Raw genomic sequence first — 20,303 nt, 5'->3', positions numbered from 1 at the left:
TCTCTCTGGGTGGCTGTGTTGAAAAGATTCTTCTGTGTTTTTCTTTCACCATTAGCTTGTTTGTGATTTGATGGAGTTTCTTATTAAGTGGCTTTCCAGTTCTCTGCTAACTTCTGCAAATATCATGTGATCTTTCTCCATTTTGTTAACATCCTTCTGCATTTGAAAACCTCAGAATATAAAATTTGAGTAGTTTCTCACAAGTAACTGATGCAATGCACCCATTGTTGTCTTCTTAAGGATCTTCTTGAAATATCCAAGGATTGCATTAATCTTCCCAACTGTAATTTCATGAGGTCCGCAGTTAGTGGCAAGCCTACCATGATATGAAGACTTTCTTGACTCCATCTTCACAGCGTAGTCGCCTAAGAAAATAAGTTCCCATATGTATGATTTGTGAAGTTGGTAGAGCAAAAGAGATTGTTTGCACATGGGCAATCTGTGGTGTTCTGGTCGGTGAGGTATTCTCTGTGTTATTTGCCCCTCTATCAGTTCATGATCTCCAAGCTTCCCCTGTAATGATTTTAGATCTCAGGTCATTAGTTACTTTTCTCCCCGGTTTTTCCTCTTATTTTTTCTGCCTGCAGATTTTATCAGTAATTATTTTCCTCCTGGTCATTGTTCAATAATGTCATGCTTAAGAAATAAACCCTGCTGGAATACATTAGAAACATATCTTCCCAATGACAATTTCCTGTTTATAACTGCATCTGGAGACTAATGTAACTAACTTAACTAATACTTTCTTTGTATTGCTTCATTTCCTAAATATAATGGCACGCAAAACTCAGTCAAATGTTTTGTCTATTTTAATGAGCTGTATTATTTGTAAAATCCATACTGATCATCATTAATTTCATCTCACTTGAATTCTGTAGTGCTTGAACTTGATTTATGCCTTTTGAGATTGGAGACGTGGTAGGGTCATTTTGTTTACCATTTTTTAGTATTGGCACAGAATTCTGGAACTTCCTCAGTGTTGTAAGACTTCTTGACTACTTGGAGCAAGCTTTGGCCAGCTGTTCTAAAACTCGTGCAAGTTATTCAGATCTACTTATTTTAAAAAGTCTTTATGTTGTGGCTGTTGTTCAGGACTCTGAGATTAATACAGTTGGAAAACAAGCATTTCATCATCATTCTCAACATACACTATGGGGTTTAATTAGTGATTTTCATTAATGAAAAAATATTTTTTTCCTGTAGCCATTTTGAGTTGCCCTAGAAAGTCAAGAAATGTTGTTGGCCAAAATGCCTGTAAACCAGTGATTAGTTTTTTTGATTTTATTTTCTATAAAATGTTTTGGGGTTTTTTGTTTTGTTTTTTTAATGCATATGAGATGACCCACCTTAATTAAAATAAAGGGATGGGGATAGTCATTAAACTGTATTACAAGTGTACTCTAAATATGTGAGAAATGGACTTGAAGATAAATAGGACAGGAAAAGGATGTGTATATTGCAAGAGCTACATATATGATACTGAAAAGAGGCAGAACTACAAGTTATGTTAAATTTGCTTGACACTTCACTAGTAAGTCATCACGTACAAACCTTCATAAAATATTTGGCCAATGACTAGCAATCCTAGCGTTGAAATGTAAAATGTGTATTTGGGTTTAACAGTTGGTTTTGAGAATGGCACAGAGAGGCTTAGGTGGGGGGGGGTTGTTAGGTTTTTTTGGTGTGGTGGGTTTTTGGGGTTTGTTTTTTTTTTTAACCTAGCGAACTGCGTGCTACTTATCAGCTAATACGATACATTAATCAGTAATAAACTGTCATGTAGTAACAATGAAGTCAAAACGGTTAGGCTTAGTTACAAAAATTTCACTAAGTGCTTTCGAAATGATGAATAAAATTGGGAGGAAGGGAAAAATAGGTTAATTATGTGCTTTTAGGGTGGTTCTTAAAACTGGTTAATAATTTGCCATAAATGGAGCTGCCCACAAGCAAAATGAAATAAAATAGATGGAGACAGTCATACTGTGTAAAGTAAATGAGTTCATGGAAAGACTTCCCCAGTACTGGTTGGCGCAGGAATAAGGACAGAGCAAAAACCCAAACCCTCAACTATCATTTAAATAATTAATTAAAATCAGGGGTTTAGGTATTTGGGGGGAAGCCAAGGCTTCCAGGCTGTCACAGACTTGAGAGGAAAAGGGCTGGTAGCAGAGCAAAAGATAGAGCAATTCCATATCTTTGCTAAGAAAGTTACCCAAATTCATGACACTTCTTAACTGCCATGCAGCAGCAAATTTTACATACTCTGCTTATTTTATATGAAGTGTTCAGGAGAGAAAGACAAGTCAGATCTAGCAGCTAGAAAAGGAGATATAAAAGGACAGAAAATGTTTCGAATAGGACACATTACCTGACCCAGTTATATGAAGTGTTGTCTAGCCATCATCTAGTGAACTGTTAGGAAATAAATCCTGAGAATATGGTAGAAAAGATCAAGTATTTCTTAGGTGTTGAAAGCTGTAGTGCTCGTACACTGAACCTGTTTACAAGAACTGATTTCCTTACAAGAACGGATGGGAACTACCCTCTGTGCTTGTGTACAGAAGTGAGTGTAGAAATAGCAAGATGTGGAAAACATAATGATGTTCACTGCTCAACAACCAAGCAGGTGACAAACTGAAAGTGTTTACGTTTCTACTGTTCTTCTAGAAACTTCATGCAAAAGCTTAAATTAAGTGGATAAGCAGCAGATAAGTTTCAAGAGAACCAGTTAAGTAATTTGAAAATATTTTTTCTTGAATTATAGAAATATTCTGTAGTATGCAATCAGAAATGCTGTTCTGTCTGAACTTTGACTTTGGAATGGTTGATGTTTATAAGAGCTTTTTGAAGAAGGAAGGAAACAGCTTCAGGTGGAAGGAGTTGAGAGGAAATGAGAAGTAATAAAAAAAAAAAACAACTTATGGTTAATGTGATTGCTGTTGTATTTTTCATCTTGTAGTTTGCAAGACATATCAAGAAATCTGAAGGCCAGAAGACACCCAAAGTTGAATTACAAATCTCAATCTATGGTGTAAAAATTCTAGATCCAAAAACAAAGGTAAGAGACTGATATGTTTATGGTGCTAAACTAGTAATTAAATATTGTTTAACTGTTTTTAATGGTTTTATTGGTTTATATTTTAAAAAAGTATTATAATGAAAGCCATCCTGTTGATGGAAATTTTTTCTAAAATACCATTTCTTGTTACAACACATGGGTGACATCTTCCCAGGAAGGTGCACGATAGTCCAAAATACAGAGTGTAGCTAATGTGAGATTTAATTTTTTTTAATCCTTTCACACCAGAACTTTTAAACTCTGAGGAAGAGGAAAATACTGTGGTAAATAAATGTTAACATCCCATATAATAAACAATTTTCCAAATGGTCGCTGTTGTGTAGGTGTCTGCAGGTGAATGAGGAGACAATTTGTTTGCAGTGACTCATTCTTCATGCTGCTGCCTTGGAATTGCACCTTTCTTTTTCCTTAATCTGTTTTTTCCTCCTTTTCTAGTGTTTTTAAATTTTTTTTATTGTATGCCTCCTCCCTAGAATGCTTGTGTTTCTCAGGTGTGTATCCATTTCTCATGTAGCAGGCCATAAGCACTAGTGTAGGCTTTTCATCTGGCCCAGCATGACAATGCCTGCCTTTTCAGCAGTTAAGTCCATTGACTCATCCAGTGGATGGATTTTCTGTTTCTTTGTTTGCTCTATTATATTGGAAGGGGTTACATAGTAAGCAAAACATCCTCCTCTCAGACTTCAGAGAGGAATAATGAGATAGATGTAATCAAGCTAAAAAGTATTTATCCGATAGTCAGCAATTCTTAACATCTGAGTGCTCTTAAATCTTTTATACATATGTTGAATGTTGGATTTGAATGAACTGATTGTTACTGCTGCTTCATTCTGGAGTAATTGCTACCATTCAGGCAGTGAATCCTGCCTTTTGAGAAAAGGTAGCTTTTGTTCAAGGCTGTATCTACTTGCAACCCATTTTTGCTTCAGACGCTTGATACAACCACAATTCAACAGTTCATAAGCAGAGGGGCCAAGAAATATCCTTATCAACTTCAATTGCAGTTTTTGCATCATCTTTACATCATAGAGCAGAAAGGGGTACTAAACCCCATACGCTGGCAAAATCTGTTCTAAAATAACAGTTTTAAATGCCGAAATATGTTTGTCTTCCTAACTCTTCTTGCGGAGATTAACAGAAAGCTGTGGGACGGAAGTTCCTGGGGGAATAGGAACATTCTAATCTCTTAGCAATGTTGTTGTTACAACTCAAATGATGATCAACTATGAGTAGTCTTTTCATCTCCCCCATTTTGTTCCTTAAAGCTACATGTAAATGTAATTCTGAATCAAGTTTTCCTTCTTTTTGCACAATTTATAGATGCTTTAGGAAATGACTTAAATTCTGTATTATCATCGCTGATTACAATCATCTTTTCTGTGTGTTTTTGAAACACATCTCTTCAATATTGTTACAGAGGAATATTGGTTTATATTCATGGGATGACTGTTAATTGTGGTAGGAACAGGAGGCCTGCTTATGTATCAGGACTTGATTCTATACTTGGCACTCAAAAAAGGATTATAGAAAAGTGACTTTGTTGTTAAATGATATAAAGTAGTTACATGGATCTATAAACCTAAAAGATCCAAAACAAGCATATGTTGTTATATGTAACTGTTAAAGAGTTACAACAGAAAGAGGTTAAGTGTGAGAGAGATATGGGGGCATAGGAGAAACAGGATACACAGAGGAATGGCTGTAAATACTGAGAAAAGGAACCCAGGTGGGGCAAGGGGCAAAGATTGCCCGTATGCTACGGGTTTTTTTGATAAACGATGTGTGCAGAGAGAGCATGCCCTTGTTCATGAGCTTATAGCAATCTGGGAACCCCGGTGCTGCACAGAAACTTGCTTTTTTGATAGATAATAGTTCACATCTAAACTGCATATTTTCCTTTAAAACAAATACTGTTTCCCATGTAATAAGCCAAATAAAATAAAATACCAAGAAGAGACTCGTTGAGGAAAAACAACAAAAAAAATAGTTGAGTTTATTTCAGTCTTGTCAAGCTCTGTCAGCTGAAGAGCATGGCCACTGCAACTTTTAAATAGCTGGAACATGCTTTTTAATGGAAAGTGAAATACAGTATTGAAAATACACAAATAATAATGTTTAAAAACTGTTTAAGTTGCACCTTAAGTAAGCAATTATTTAGATATTTATTTCTCTGTTCACCTGTATTGAGATAACAATGTCATTTTATTTCTGTTTTCTGTATGTAAGATAGAAAAGTAAGGACTTATTTCTGTAAAACCATTTTAACAAACCCTGGGAGATGATGAAATCTGAAGATGGTGTGCACCTGGAAAAAGAACAGAGTATTTTACATAATCAGTCCCTAAATAAGTTGCACAGGGAAGCAAAGCAACAGTAAAACCAATCTTCTAGAACAGAAATTACTGTCCAAATAAACACTTCCAGATAAATGCTGTCCAAATAAAAACTTCCTCCTTACTTTCAGTAAAAATGGGAACATTTCTTAGGAGATGAGTTTGCTAACTTTTGTTATACTTTAAGTACATTTTTTGGCACTCTCATGTACAATGAGAGACATTCAAACATGTTACTGCAACTTTCCTGCTCTTACGTATGTGAAGAAATCCAAAGATTTACTTTGTTCATCTTTATCCAACGCAAGTATAGTAATTCTTGGAAATAATCTTTTTCATTTGCAGGAAGTCCAGCACAACTGTCAGCTCCATAGGATATCATTCTGTGCCGATGATAAAACTGACAAGAGAATATTTACTTTCATATGCAAAGACTCAGAATCAAATAAGCATCTGTGCTATGTATTTGACAGTGAAAAGTGTGTAAGTATGCAAGACGCTTTAAAAGAATTTGGGCGACTGTTACAGACTTTGGTCTGCTTTGAAGTAAAACAGCAATGGTTAATAAAGGCAGATAGCCTGCCTTTTAATTGAAGGGGTCACTTTGATATAATCTTCCATGCCAGTATAGTGTCTTGTAACTTAGATGCATTAATTCAAAGGAGAACCTTTTTCTTCATTGATCTAAGGTGGTTTTCTGGGACAATTCTTCTTACTACCCAGCTCAATATCCTAGGCCAGGCAACTGCAATACTCTCAGAGAACAGATTGCAGCCCAGCAAGCTTGAAATGTTTGCACAGCTGTTTTGCAGAGATTGCTGCAACCCCATGGCTGAGATACCCTCACAGGCTCTTCTGCTGATGTGTCTGCCTCAGATTTTTTATTTTTATTTTTAATTTTTTTTACAGCAAGGTTCCCCCTTCTCTGCCCGCCCCCCCGCCATGTGTCTCAAGCTTGTTAATGCCATGATGCACTACCAGAGAATTCATTGCACCAACCACTGACATTCTCTCGTGTCTGAGATAGAACAGGGCAACTGTTCAAAAATGTGCAATAGCAGAAAAAAAAAACAAACTTTAGGATGAGAAATGAAGAAAATGGTGTCTAGCTGAAACAGGGTCACGTGTTTACCCTGGCAGAAAGCAATTAACAAATAAAAACATGAGAATCAACACTGAAAATGGATGTTTAGGGGTTTTTTATATAATCTGGAGTCTCTCTTTTTGTTTTAATCTAAATAGCTGAGATAGGAAATACTAAGGAAACAATTATTTATTTATGTATTTTAGAAAAAGATGCATATTCACTTCTATTTATATGCAATTATGTAGTATTATGTGTTACTTCACAATGTTTCTAATTATTTTGTTGTTCACCTGCATTGCTCCAATGCCTTCTGTAGATACTGTTCAGAATTGCTATACACATCTGTTCATTTCTCTTCAAATTTCTATCCTGTGCCTCTTTTTCACACATTCCCATAATTTTAAATTGCCCTTGCAGCCTCTGCACACTAGTACCATTTTAACTCCAATGCACCGTTCCTCCTTCTCTCTAACCTGACATTTCACTTACTATACTTATTTCCTCTGTTTCACTCTTTGTTCATTAGTACTCTCAGATTTCAAAGGATCCCACATCAGTTGGTACTTTTCATTTCAGTCAACCTTCATCCTTCCAAGAAGACAGGACTGCATACTCCCAGTGTCCATTACACTTTTATTAACATAAACAGTTATTTTCTAAAGCAGTCCTAGTTCAGCTTTTTTGATCTAATTCAGTCTAATTTGGTTAAAATAATTCCTTGTATTGTTTGGTTTTGGTTTTTTTTTTTTAAATAAAGGTGGCGGTATGGTTTTTTTCATAGTAAAAAGATAGAGAGCTTAATGTTTTTTCCAATTTTTTTTGTTGTTCCCCTGTTTAAAACATAAAAAAAGTTCCCCTGTTTAAAAAAATAAAGAAGTTATTACTTACTGTGTTTACTTTCCTTACTAAAGTTCTAAGGCAAATGGTGAATCCATATATTCACCTTTTATTGGTGCCTTTTGTAAGTCAGCATTTTTTTCTGAAACCTTGGTCTGCTCAGTCATCTTGTATGTGTATTTTTACCCTTGTTATTTTTCAAGTACATTTTCTGCACCAACTGTGTATACACATCATAATATATGATGTGAATCAGCATAGAACTACTAAATTATTGTATTTTGCACATACAAATGCAAATTATGTTTGGTGCAATTTTGTAATCGGAAATACTTGGACAGATAAATACATTTATCTACACTATGCTGGTTGAGATTTTATAGGACTTGTAAAAATAAGTGTTGAAATCCAAATTAAAAAGCAATAAGGGTCAAAACATTCATTTACATGAAAACATTAATCCATTAAAACTAAAACAATTTATTTAATGATTGAAAAGCCTGTATTTGCTTCAGAGATCATCAGAAAAAGACATACTGCAGCATGCTATCTGTATTTTCAGAAATTAGAGGCATAATTTCTATGAAAAATTAGCTAATTGTGTTCTGCCTGTTCAGTCTCCCTTCTTTTCCAAAATATTTTTAAGTTGCTTTTGCAGCATTTTCTGTCAAGATATTTTGCTGAAGAGTGTTTGCCATTCTCCTTTGTAGTGTTGACTTCACAATGGATGAAGCAAACCCTTTCAACATGATATGTGGTGTAAAGTATTTTGTGATCATCTCAAATGACAGTTATTATATAAAATATTCTTAATATACTAATTTCAATCTTATGTTTTATGTAAAGGCGGAAGAGATAACTTTAACAATTGGTCAAGCATTTGACTTAGCTTACAGGAAATTTCTGGAATCTGGAGGAAAAGACGTTGAAACAAGGAAACAAATTGCAGGGTTACAAAAAAGAGTAAGTTCTCAACTATGGTTTTTAAAGAGATAAAAGAACATGGTACTGTATTTGTGTTATCTGCTTTCTATGACAGCATAATTTCCAGCATTATTCTCAGGTTGCTAAGAATTGCAACAGGTACTAAAACAGGAAAACTGAAAAAAGACCTCATAACTGTGAAACTGTATTTTATGTTTTGCTATCTTGCAAGGCAAGATGTCTTCTTAAAGAGAAAAGCAAGGTTGAAATATGGAAGATACAGAAATTTAATTATTTTTTGTAATCAGACAACTAGTTAAACATTGCTTCTAAATCACCAGATCTCAGATAAAACTTATTCTCAGTGGAAGCTCTATTGTTGAAATGAATGAATATCCCAATAGCTGTTGCAATAATCACTTGCTTTGTAGATTCAAGAATTAGAAACTGAAAACACAGAACTGAAAAATAAAGTTCAAGATTTGGAAAACCAGTTAAGAATAACACAAGTACATGCATCTCCAGTAAGTACATGAACATAACTCTTATATCTGAAGTTTAAATTTATAATCATTGTATTATGATAATTATTTGCATCCATGTTGTTTCCAGTGATTGTGATTAACATACAGTGATCATGTAACATATCTGTTGAAATGCAGTATTGAAGTAACAGTAAGATTGTGACAAGCCAACAAAAGTGCAAATTGCAGTCTGTCACATTGTGGTTCTTTAATCCCCTTGTCATACCTATTTGTTGCTGCCTAAAAACAGTAAATATTCTAGTAGACATCAAAGCATGCCAGCTAAGGATGAAGAACTGTTCTGCGCTTAAAGGATCTCGTACACGAATGTTACTTGGGATTTTTCTAGGAACTTTCTGTCACTAGCATATTGTCACTTACAACAGACATTTTCTAAATGACTTAAAAAATTCGTCTGTCTTTCAAAGGAGTGTTTATGTCTCAGGAGCTAACATTGGGTGGGTAGGTAAAAAGGAGCAAGTGCAGGTTCCTCGTCACTGGAAATTTCTAACCCTTTCTGCAGTCCCTATAGATACTCACAACAAAAGTATTTTTAAATGATTGACAGACAGTTGCTTATATCTAGGCAGGACCTCTAAAAATGTGGGTTGCATTGCAGACTCATCCTAATGGCTCCTCTCTTCTTACAAGTGTATTCTATCTATACAGCATTAGGTAACTGTGAAAATAATGTGCATATAGCAAAATCTTAGAAAAAGATGCACTGCTTTTAAGTTGTGCATTTTGGGCCGCCTTGTTCCTGCCCTGGATGTGCACCATTTCACTTTAAATGGATGTTTAGAAATTTGGGCAAGGTAAAAGTATGTTTAGAATGGCAATGACAGTTTTTCAGTAATGTTTATACACTCCCTTGATATTGATTAGATGGTTGTTCCCATGAGGAACTGTCATTTCATTTTATTAGAATCTCTGTAGAGGAGAGAGCACCATAAATTATAAATACTGCATAACTGCCACAGTGAAAATTGTAAATCATGGATGTCTTCTCATTTATAAAGCATTCAGTGATAGGCAATCAACTTTAATGCTAGATTTAAAATCAATTTAGCCAATTCTTCAATCTTTTATTTTCCTCAATTGGGATGGCAGCTAGTTTGTTTTTATTTATGAATATAATACTAAATGTATCTTTGAATTCAATTAAACAGGCTCTTAAGTCTCTTGTGATAGATGCATTTCTCTTTCATTTACATTAATGAAGAACTTGGTATTTGCATTCAGCAAAGGACTTAACAAACCCATTAATAATGACCAAAAATATCTTACAGTTTTTGATTTATTTTGTCTTTTAAGACAATGGTGTCTCATTTGTTATTAAAGAGTTAAGATCTAAATTTGTAAATTTTCCAGCCATTTGTAAATTCTCTCCCTAGATAGTGTTTTATTGTTAATTACTATTGGTACAACGAATATGCATATTGCCTAAATAGCACTTATGCTACAACAAAATTACATAATCTTGATAATTATTCTTATTAAAATATTAATTCATTTCAATAAACCACAACCAGCTATTAGTTTTTATTGCTGTATTTACTCCTTAATCTTTAAAAAGAAAACCACAAACGTTTCCTGTCGGGAATTTCTGAGTTTCCTCATGATTAAAATTGCAGTAAGAGCCATCTAACAGCCTATTTGATATCTAAATTGATTCTACCACAAAATAGATTTATGTAAATGAATAAATATTGGAACAGGTTGTCCAGAGAGGTTGGAGCTGGATATTCAGAATTTGCCTGGACATAGTCTTCAGCAGCTTCAGCAAATTGGATCCTGCTGCAAGCAGGAGTTTGGATTAAGCTGCTTTCCCCCTATATGATTCTTCGATCAGTTGTGCAGGCAACAATCACGCGCACATACACACACACACGTTTTTAGGAGATTGTCTGTCTCAAATCTAGGAACATAAGTGTATCCACCAAACACTATCAACTTTTGTACTTTACCGAGAGACATCATTCCAGTAGATCTGTTTTAAACTACAAAATAAACAGTGAAATTGTGAACATTGTAAATTAGAGCTCTTAATTGTGCTGGCGTAAGAGTAAGCACATATAAATGCAACAATTAGGTTGAAAATACATGAAGGAATGGAATAGTGAGGTTATGATGTGACTTCAGTGCAGGGAAAAGGAAGCACAAATATTCTTAAGATAGTTCAAGTCCGATAAAGGGATCATAAGTCAAAGTGCTTTGAATAGCAGTGGATGTGATTTGATGATACCTATCTCTTCCTTCACTATGTGAGCAACAAATATGTATGAAAGAAGGAGATTCCGAACAATTTATAAGACAATTGATTGCCCGTTATAGTTTGCAATTAATTTTATACACTTTTAATTCAAATCAACTATCATTTCAAGCATAACTTTGCAAAGTCTCAACTCCTGTTAGAAAAAAGCAGAAGTGGCGCATAGAATATTTTCCTCATTTTCACATAATTTCTGTGATGAAAAAGATCACTTTAAAAAAAAAAAATAGTAGACGGGGTATTTTTGGCTGAATTTAAATTTAGAGCTCTTGTTAAAAATATCTGTACTTCTGCTGCTCTATATCTTCTAAATTAGAAAAGAAAAATAAGCAGTTCTAAGCAGTTCTATCTTGTTGTCATTTTGTCAGATTTTCAAATCTGCTGATAGTATTTTGTTAAACACTAAACTAAAGTAACTTACATAAATGGAGCAGAATGTCCAACATGGGGAATAATACCTCATCTGGGTCACTTCCTAAGCACTTTTGGGTAGATGGGGAAAAGCTTGCTTCCCTGCAGATATTCTTCATGTTACATGCTATGAACATGACATAATCATCCTTGTGATTTAAAACAGATTTATTAAACTATAAATTTTAGGTTTTCTCACAGCTTTCATATCCATGCTATTGAATTATAAAGAGATGCTAGTGCCATACGAGAGCTTTCTGAAGCTTTTTTAGACATAAGTGATTTGATTTATTTATATTTAGCTAATTTGATACAGCTATAACTCCTTATCTGTCAGTCCAGTTTGATGTTTTTCTGGGTGCTGAGGTCTAGGAAGGGATCGTGTAATGATTGATGGAAAGTTTAAGCCCTGATACCTAATACGATAAAAGTACATGTGCGATTAATGGCATCACAGTAATTTGTAAAGAAATGTTGTTTCAGGAGCCAGCTACAGATGGTTATAAAGTTGCTTCTGATTATACTTCAGTAGTATCTTAGATTTTTGTATCTTATGCTTTCTTTTTTGTATTTGGTTGTTTGCATGCTGTTTGTACTTTCTCGACATTTGCCAGATGCGCTGAAATGGCTTTCCTATCTTATAGGTTGTTGACTGTGCTCTTCCTTTAGTGATTAATGCATGGTCACAGAAGCGCGTGGTAATCAGCAATTGATTTAGCTCTTCAGAAGTCAACACTAGCAACTTGTTTAATCAAGTATATACTTAAAGAAGCAGAAGATGTTGCAAGGGCTTGTGATGGCAGTTTACAGAACATGACAAATATAAACACTGAAATCATGTTGTGTGCTACGTCCTCTTCTCCTTCGATCCCATCCCTACGGAAGGGGGACCGCAAGCAGGCGTAATTTCAGGCTGACAACGGGTGTGTGTTTTCCTTCCCTGTGAGAGAAGACTTAGGCTTTTAAGTACTGATTGCACCTGCAGTGTGAGAAAGTGCTGTTACACACCCTAAGTGATATCACTATCATGCTTTATTTGTTAAAATACTGATCTAGGTCAGAATGTCTTTCCCACTTGTCAGTAACTGAGAAACCATGGTATCATTTGTATGCACTGCCAGTCTATCGTTTCTTTACTCCTGCTTCTTCCTTCTGAAGTTGATTGATTTTTGTGTCTTTAATTATTCTAGACACATTAGTCTTCCCATTAATTTTTAATGAAGTAGGTAGACAATACCTTCAGAAATTTGAAGTTCAGTTCTTTTTTTAATTTTTTCGTTGACCGTTGACACTGGGTTTTTGTTGTTTGTTTGGTTTTTATTTGGTTTTTTAATAAGCCATTTCTGCTTTTTCTGGCAGTGAAGCTAAAGCTGAGGTCTTCTGAGTCCCTGACCATTTTCCCATGAACAGAACCAGATTGCTGTTCTCACTTCAGTATCAAAAAAACAATAGAATCTGAGAGCATCTTTAAACTCTGAATAGATAACTTAATATGTATATGGTTTTAAACATTTAGCTCATTGCATGTTTAAAGAAAATTAAAATCTAGTCTAAGCATGTTTCACTTCTAAGTAGATACATCCAGACTGTTGTTTAAAATAAACATTTCTAACTTCCTGTTGTCATTTAAAATAGGCTTGATAAATAAATACAAAGACATACGTAAAGCCATTTGCTAGAATTCATACTCAGGATGAAATGTAATACTATCAAGACTTAAAATTCAGATCCTCTTTCACTTCCAAAATGTTTAAAAATATTTTGTCTACAGTTTATCAAAGATGGTACTTTATTTATGTGATACTCAAGAACAAATTAGACGTACCAGGCTGTACTGCAATATGTGACTTTACTGACAGATTTAATTCGCTAAAAGAAGTCTGTCATGTGTTTACATATTGAACTTGTGGGTAGTAGTGTAGAACACTTTATTTGCAAAACATGGTGCTAAAATATCTTAATTTGCTGATCTCTGACATCAAAATGTGTACAAAGAATATTGCACATGGTGACTTATCCAAAACCCATCAGTGGTCTAACTAAGAGAAGCAAATGCAAGAAGTGAATTGTAAGATGAAACTTCATTTTAAGCACAGAATTAAAAATTTCTTGGATGATTGATAATTTCACATATGATAGAATTTTTTCCAGCTGAAACATCTGTTCCTAATTATTTTAATTAAATTCTTTTTTAGGCTATGATAATGAATTGGAGTATTAGGGTGTTTATTGTGAACCCTCAATTGCTCTATTTAAAAGAAAATCCACTCACATATGAAAATTAAAAATAATAAAAAAGAGATTACTCTTATTTCTCCAGTTCATAAGTAGTGCAAGTTATAGGCTTGTTTGGGAAATACAAAGGGAAATCTAATCTAAAACTGCTTTCCTGATACTTCTTGCTTGTATTGCAGATTTTATTTTTGTAGGCCATGTAATGGTTTATTTGAAAACTTATTGTAAAATACTGGCAGACTGAAATGAGTGCAAACTGTATGCATATATAATGCAATTACGTACTCTTTACATTTTTGCAGTGTGTAAGTGGGTGTAAAGCATTGACAGCAGTAGACTTCTGCTTTTGAGGGACACATTTATTGTCAAAATTATGTTGTTGCATGGTTATTAGTATCACTGTGAAAATGTTTCTGCGGCTGTTCTAAATCTAGCCATATGGCCAAATCAACATCAATCTAATTTAGGTGCTTTTTCTATCAGTTTATAAACTGTATGGGAAAAATAAAATTTCTTTCTGAAATTATAAAAGCAGACATTAAAAGCAATGAGATCATAGTTGGAAATGAAAGAAAAGAGAAAACTAGGTTGTATAATCAACTACTTTTCATAAAATGTATTGTGAAAGTTGAACATCAAATTATCAATCTTCTCAGGGTATCATAACTATTTAGGTTTGTTCAGCACATTCAGTAAATAATAAACTGCTTAGTGATAATTTTTTCTACTTTGGAGTTGATGTTTTTAAGTACACTAGTCTTACTAAAACTTTTAAAAGTTAGTCCCTAAAATGTCTATATTTGCCAATGCAGAAATGTTCTGCAATAGAAGCTGTCACTTTTTTCATTTCCTGAATGGATCTGTAAGGGACATACTATACCAAACTAGGAGTTTCCTTAAAGTAGTTTGCCTTTATAGCTGTGCTTACATGTGCCATGGGAAGTGTTGGCATGGGACGTTTCTTTTGTCTCTCACTGCCTTGCATATACAGCTAAAGTTTCCACTACTCTTATATCTGTACTGTTTATTTTTCATCTGTTTTAGTGGCTTGGCAATACATTAGTCACTGGTCTCTTTTGCATTTGGTCTTGATTATATGAGGACAATCTGATTTTCATTTGTTTGCTTATGATGACACTGCTCAAGTTTGTATCACAATAAGATTTTGGATGCTGCTGCGATGTATAAATCCAACCTCCAAAGATCAGTGTATCCCTGGGAGCGGTTTCACATGACGTCTTTTTTTGCTATTTATATTACTAGTGTTATAACCCTAAAGCAGCCTGGATTAGCAGTTAAGATACAGTTAGCACCCTCAGTTTTTATCATCGACTGAACAGTAAACTGTTGTTGGACGCTAAGGAATCTCTGATGAGATTTTTAATCTGTTCTGGGCTTGGCTGAAGTTTACCAGGCATGCCTTTAAGGTTTTCTCTTTGAGCCATATGCTTAAGGCAGAGAAGTAAGTTGTGACAACTGCATGACTCTGAAGTTAGATGGAAGAAAACAGGAATGCTTAGGAAAATAACTTAAAAGAGAGAATGATGAAATCTGAGAGAAGCAGAATTGAAAAGCAGCAGGAAACCTTATCGGAGAAACAGTCCCAAAAGGAACAGTGTTCTTCCATTCACCATAAGTATTGTCAAAGTAGTAGTATGTAATACATATTCCTATCATGGCAGTGTTGCAAAAAATGTCCATTTTTAAATGAAGCATTAAAGATACTGATTAGAGCTTTTTTTTAAAGTTCTTTAATTATGACTTAGAAGCATAGGCCACCTGCACCTATTAACCTCATTAAAAATCTTAAACACACTCATGAGAATACCCCAAGATAGACGTTGGAACTGTAAGCACATTTCAGAGAACAGTTTTGGAATGTGTTTAGGCATATCATTTAATTCAGCTTTCCATTAAGACTGCCAAGTGGGAAAATGCACGTGTTTTTTATTTGCCTATCTTCTGCTCTTTCAATTTTATAATATTCTGTATTCAGTGAGCACTTCTTCATGACGGTTTAAAATTCTATTATGTTTGTGATGTTAAACAAAATAAATTTGAAATTATCTATGTCAGACTTCATGTTACTGAAAAAGTACTAAATGAACCGAAGATGTAGCAGTCAATGAAACTGCTAATGCTTATACAGTATTTTATGAATTAGTAAATTAATATATCCTTAGTAGTCCCAGCTCTCAGGTAGCTTATAGTCAGTAGGTTTGTAACTAACCACATAATTTCCAATTCAAGGTCACTCACAGTTCCCTACAACATTCACTGCAGTTACCCACTGTGACTGTTCTGTATATTACCAACTTGAATGTTCTAAAGAAGAAAAACATTTTCTAATTCATTAATACATTTCCATGATTCCTATGGGGGTATGACACAGAGATTGCAATCAATGTCTTGAGACACCTAGTAAAAACAAACAATTTTGAAATGTTTTCTGTATTAACAAAAACTCGATCGCGCATAGTTTTCTAGTATGATGCAGCCAAACAGTGCATCTTCAGCATCATGCTAAGAAGAATGAATCAAAAATAAATCCTTTGACAGGCACATCTAATCATAACAGAGACCAAGTCCACTGAACTGGTATTTTAATTTCATAACCATATTCTTGTGTTGATGAAATGGGGTCCAAATAGGAAAGTAATATATCAACTGGATCAATGCTACATATTCAGTGTTATGCAGTGGGAATGCTCAGATGAAATACAATTGCCATATAAAATGGCAATTTAATGTATTTTTAGTGTATTTTCTTCCTTTATAATTTGGCATAAGTATTAAGTTTCAGAAGTTATACTCTTTTTAGGCTGCATTTTTTAGACTAAAGGTCTGTTCCCTTCTCCTTTTGCATTTTCTACATCTGGTGATATTTCCTTCATTTGAAAAGCCTTCTGTGCAATCCTTCTCTTTGTGACCTTCCAGTTATTATTTTCCATTGCTGAATACACTTCCCTGCTGTACCTGTCCTTCTGTGGGCTGCTTGAATACGTAGGGCTGCAAGCAGAAAGCCACAGTCAGCCTCACGGGTCCTTCTGCCTCGTGGGATGCAACACGCAGACCAGCGCTCACAACACAGATCCCAGCACCCGGTGGTGGCCTTCTCTGCTGCCCTGCAAGGGAAGAATTACCAGTGAAAATTCATTGTTGTCAGGACACATTCCCAAAACTGTCATATGAAGTTTCATACCCTATATGGTGTGAAGTGTCCTAAGATGATCCCTTGCCAGATAAAGAGGAGGAAACGTGACTGCTTAATGTTCAGGGCTCGAATGATACCAATAGTGTGTATTCTGGTTTTGTGTTGAAACCTTTCATTGCCTGGATTTGATATATGTTCATCATCCTTATAGTTTTGCTGCTTTGCATCCTACATGCATTTTGCTGGTTTCTGTATGATTTTTCATGTGATACATATGCTTTCTTATGGTAACTACTCATCCTCTGCTGTTTTGCATTTCAGGGAAATATTTTGCTTCCTTAATTTACTGTTTGTATTTAGTACCTTCCAGTGTTTACTATTATGAGATCTATTTTTTCCGTATATATGTGTAGCAGCAAGTATTACATGGTAGTAATTACATGGTAGCGTTGCAACTTTTCTACCTGAAGTCTAGGGATACTCTTGAAATAATAAGCAAAATTCTGTGTCTTGTCATTTTTTTGCTTTCATTTTTATTGATTACCATTCCAAATCCTTTGTTTCACAATTCCAGCTTGGCAACAGATGAATTCTTTGCAATTGCGATAAAAACTTTTTTTTTTTCCTTATGAATTGAAAGTTTTTAATAGAGAGTTTTGTGGTATTTGTCATTGTTCTCATAAGTATGGCATTGTTAGTAAATTTGGATACCTGTACCCTTAACCTGACTTATCTGTACAGAGAGCAAGGAAAGGAACTAAAACTCAGTTTAAAAGGATTTGAAATGTTTTATTTTCTACATAACTCTGAAAAAATGGTTTAAAATCATTGATTAAATCCTGCTCTACTGGAGTTATGCAAACTTCTAATGAAATAATCATGTCATATTGATTGCGTAACAATGTATGAAGAGAGTAAAAGCAGACTTCAAAATTTTTGCTGCATGTATCTACCACTGCTTCAGCCTGTGCAAGTCAGAAGGTTTTTAGGCAAAAACCTCCAGCACAGATCCAGTTCCTGCCTTCTCAGTCTATAAACTCTTGGCTCTAGCCAAGAACAACTGCCTACACAAGTGTTCAGTCCCTTCTGTTAAGGTTCAAAGATGAATCTGTCCTCTAAAGCCTTGTTTTAACTGTCCAAAGATGTTTTCCTCAGATTTTGAGGCAGGAATTACAACTTGGCCCCAACATAAAGATTCGTTGGGCATGTTTCTTCAATATTTAAAGACATTTCCTTTTTGCTTTTCTTTCCAGGATCAGTCATAAAGGTTCTTTGTTTCTAATTTCACTTAGACAAGATCCATTTCTTTTGAAAACTTTCAGGATTGCAGATACTTCCCATTCAGGCAAAAAATTAAGGGTTTTTGGTTTTTATCAAAGCAAACAAAACCCTCAGATTTGCTCTTGATACACAATGAATCTTGCTGGAATATACAGTTAAATACTCCCCAGTCGTATGAGGCAGCTAGCGTCAGGTTTTTGTCTGCCTAATTCAGACCAGAACCTTGTAGTTACCACTTTGTCATCTTAGATGAATGCTCTTGCCGTCGTATTCTGGTGTGGATATTACTCATTTGCCTCTGTTCGAAGCCTCTGTTCTGTGGATTTGTTAAGAGATCCAGAGAATAATATAATCCTCAACATTTTTGTTTCCCCAGCAGCAAAGTTTTATTCCGTCCTGCATCCTATGCTGCTGTTGTGGGGACACAAAGATTCCGTTGCTTTGCAACGAGTCTCAGCTTTTGAGATACCTACTGAAAATACCAAGTTCAATTAATTATTCATCCACACAGAAAAAATGTCAGAAGGGTATTATATGTCCAGAAATGTGTAGGTTCTCAAATTCTATAGATGAGGAAATGAAACAAAGTTGAGTATTAGTGTAAATGTCAAAATTTGTGCACTGTGAGCTTCTACTGTAAGAAGATTTTAGTTAAATAATTAATTTTTATTTAAATATCAATGGGATACAAATGGTAGGTGTTTCCTGATTTGGAGAAAGAAAATTCTGACCTGTGCTTTAACCACCAGAGTAACTCTGCTCCCTAGATATGTGCTTACCTGCTAATTTACATGTGCAGAGATGAGATATTGCTGATAAGTTGGTGGATTTAGATGTTTATCAGTGCATCTGAAAGACCTGTTTTTGGGAAGATGCCCATCTTCATTTTGTTTGGTGTAATTATCAAGGAGCAAGTCGCTTTCATTTCAGTTAATACTGGGTTACCTCTTACTGTGGTGTATTTTTAGATTTTAAAATATTTTCAAGTTCTTTATCATGTAACTATAGCACTGAACAGCAAGTTGCTGACAAACTTTTTTGAAGTATGAAATGTGTTGGTTTTCTTTTCTTCTTTCCCTGACATTACCACGTTCTGTTCCTCAGAATGTTTTCTCTTTCTGTGATTCCTTTTCAGCTGCTGCACATAAAGTGTGATAATGATGAACATATGTTTCAGAGACCCTCTGCTTTTTTCTGGTGTAACAATGAGGATTCACCTCCTTGTTTAGATATCTCCTCCATTACGCTTACTCCTAGGAGTTCTCCTGACTCTAGAATACCATCTGGATTGTTAATACCACCACCTTCAAAAAGTGGTCTTCCAAAGCCAATCAGTGAATACAGCTGCCCAAGACCTCGTGTAATCCTGCTGTGCAAAAGCTTTTTCAGTTTTTTTGGCTTTCCTTTGTTCTCTGTTGTGTATTAACTTGTATTAAAAATGTGCATTTTGTACAGTGGTTAAAGGACAGAGCAGATGTATCTTAGGTTCTCTAGGGATTCTCTTAAAATATGAAATTTGTGAAGATTTACTCTTATTTCTATGTAGCTTTTTTCTCCCACCTCCAAAAGATAAATTCTTGTTTTCCCAACATGTTTAAATTAGTCCAATAATTAATTACCTCTGTGTTATCTGTCAATCTTTTGTTAAAATTCTTTATTTTAGGAATAGTTATTCAAAACAAACAATTCTAAAGGTCCAACTTCAAGTGATTTCCTCACCCCCCATGAATTAATAGAAAAGCAATCGGCCATTAAATATCTTTTAGCATACTTTATAAAAAAACTCTGTGCAAAATGAAGGTTGAAAAATATTCTAAAATACAAAATGGGCATATTGCCTGCTTTTTCATAGCAATATGCTTATACTCTCAACTTTTCTTCCATTTGCAAGTATCATTTGGCTGTATTTGGCAATCATCATGGCTTTCTGCATGTGTTCACTAAATAAAAATGCTTCTTGTGCTCATGTGTATTCAAAATATAAATTTCTTAAAATAACTAAATTATAGTTTTACTTAAACTAGCTGTATCAGTGGTATCAAAATGGCCAGTAACTTCAAGAAAATGGCATATAGGCAGGAAATGGCGGTGTAATGTTTGGATTTGCTTTTTTTGCCTAAAAGTCTCATTTCAGACTAAACATAAATACTGTTTGTTTATTTATCT

General features: G+C 34.6%; 1 protein-coding gene across 9 annotated transcripts in view; it reads left to right on the top strand.

The window, feature by feature from the left end:
- The window catches only part of GULP1 (GULP PTB domain containing engulfment adaptor 1), a 159,251-nt gene that overhangs the window by 120,896 nt on the left and 18,052 nt on the right, over nt 1–20,303 (top strand). For 7 of the 9 annotated variants that reach the window (XM_054830290.1, XM_054830297.1, XM_054830294.1 and 4 more), the window contains 5 exons: nt 2,960–3,058; nt 5,758–5,895; nt 8,183–8,299; nt 8,692–8,784; nt 19,273–19,497. In XM_054830290.1, the coding sequence (XP_054686265.1) occupies nt 2,960–3,058; nt 5,758–5,895; nt 8,183–8,299; nt 8,692–8,784; nt 19,273–19,497 (672 nt within the window). The remainder of the gene's footprint in view (nt 1–2,959; nt 3,059–5,757; nt 5,896–8,182; nt 8,300–8,691; nt 8,785–19,272; nt 19,498–20,303) is intronic. The other 2 variants (XM_054830298.1, XM_054830299.1) reach the window with 1 other exon arrangement.

The sequence above is a fragment of the Grus americana genome, chromosome 6 (genome assembly GCF_028858705.1).
Source record: "Grus americana isolate bGruAme1 chromosome 6, bGruAme1.mat, whole genome shotgun sequence".
Taxonomy (NCBI): Eukaryota; Metazoa; Chordata; class Aves; order Gruiformes; family Gruidae; genus Grus; species Grus americana.
This window is presented reverse-complemented; position numbering and strand designations above follow the sequence as displayed.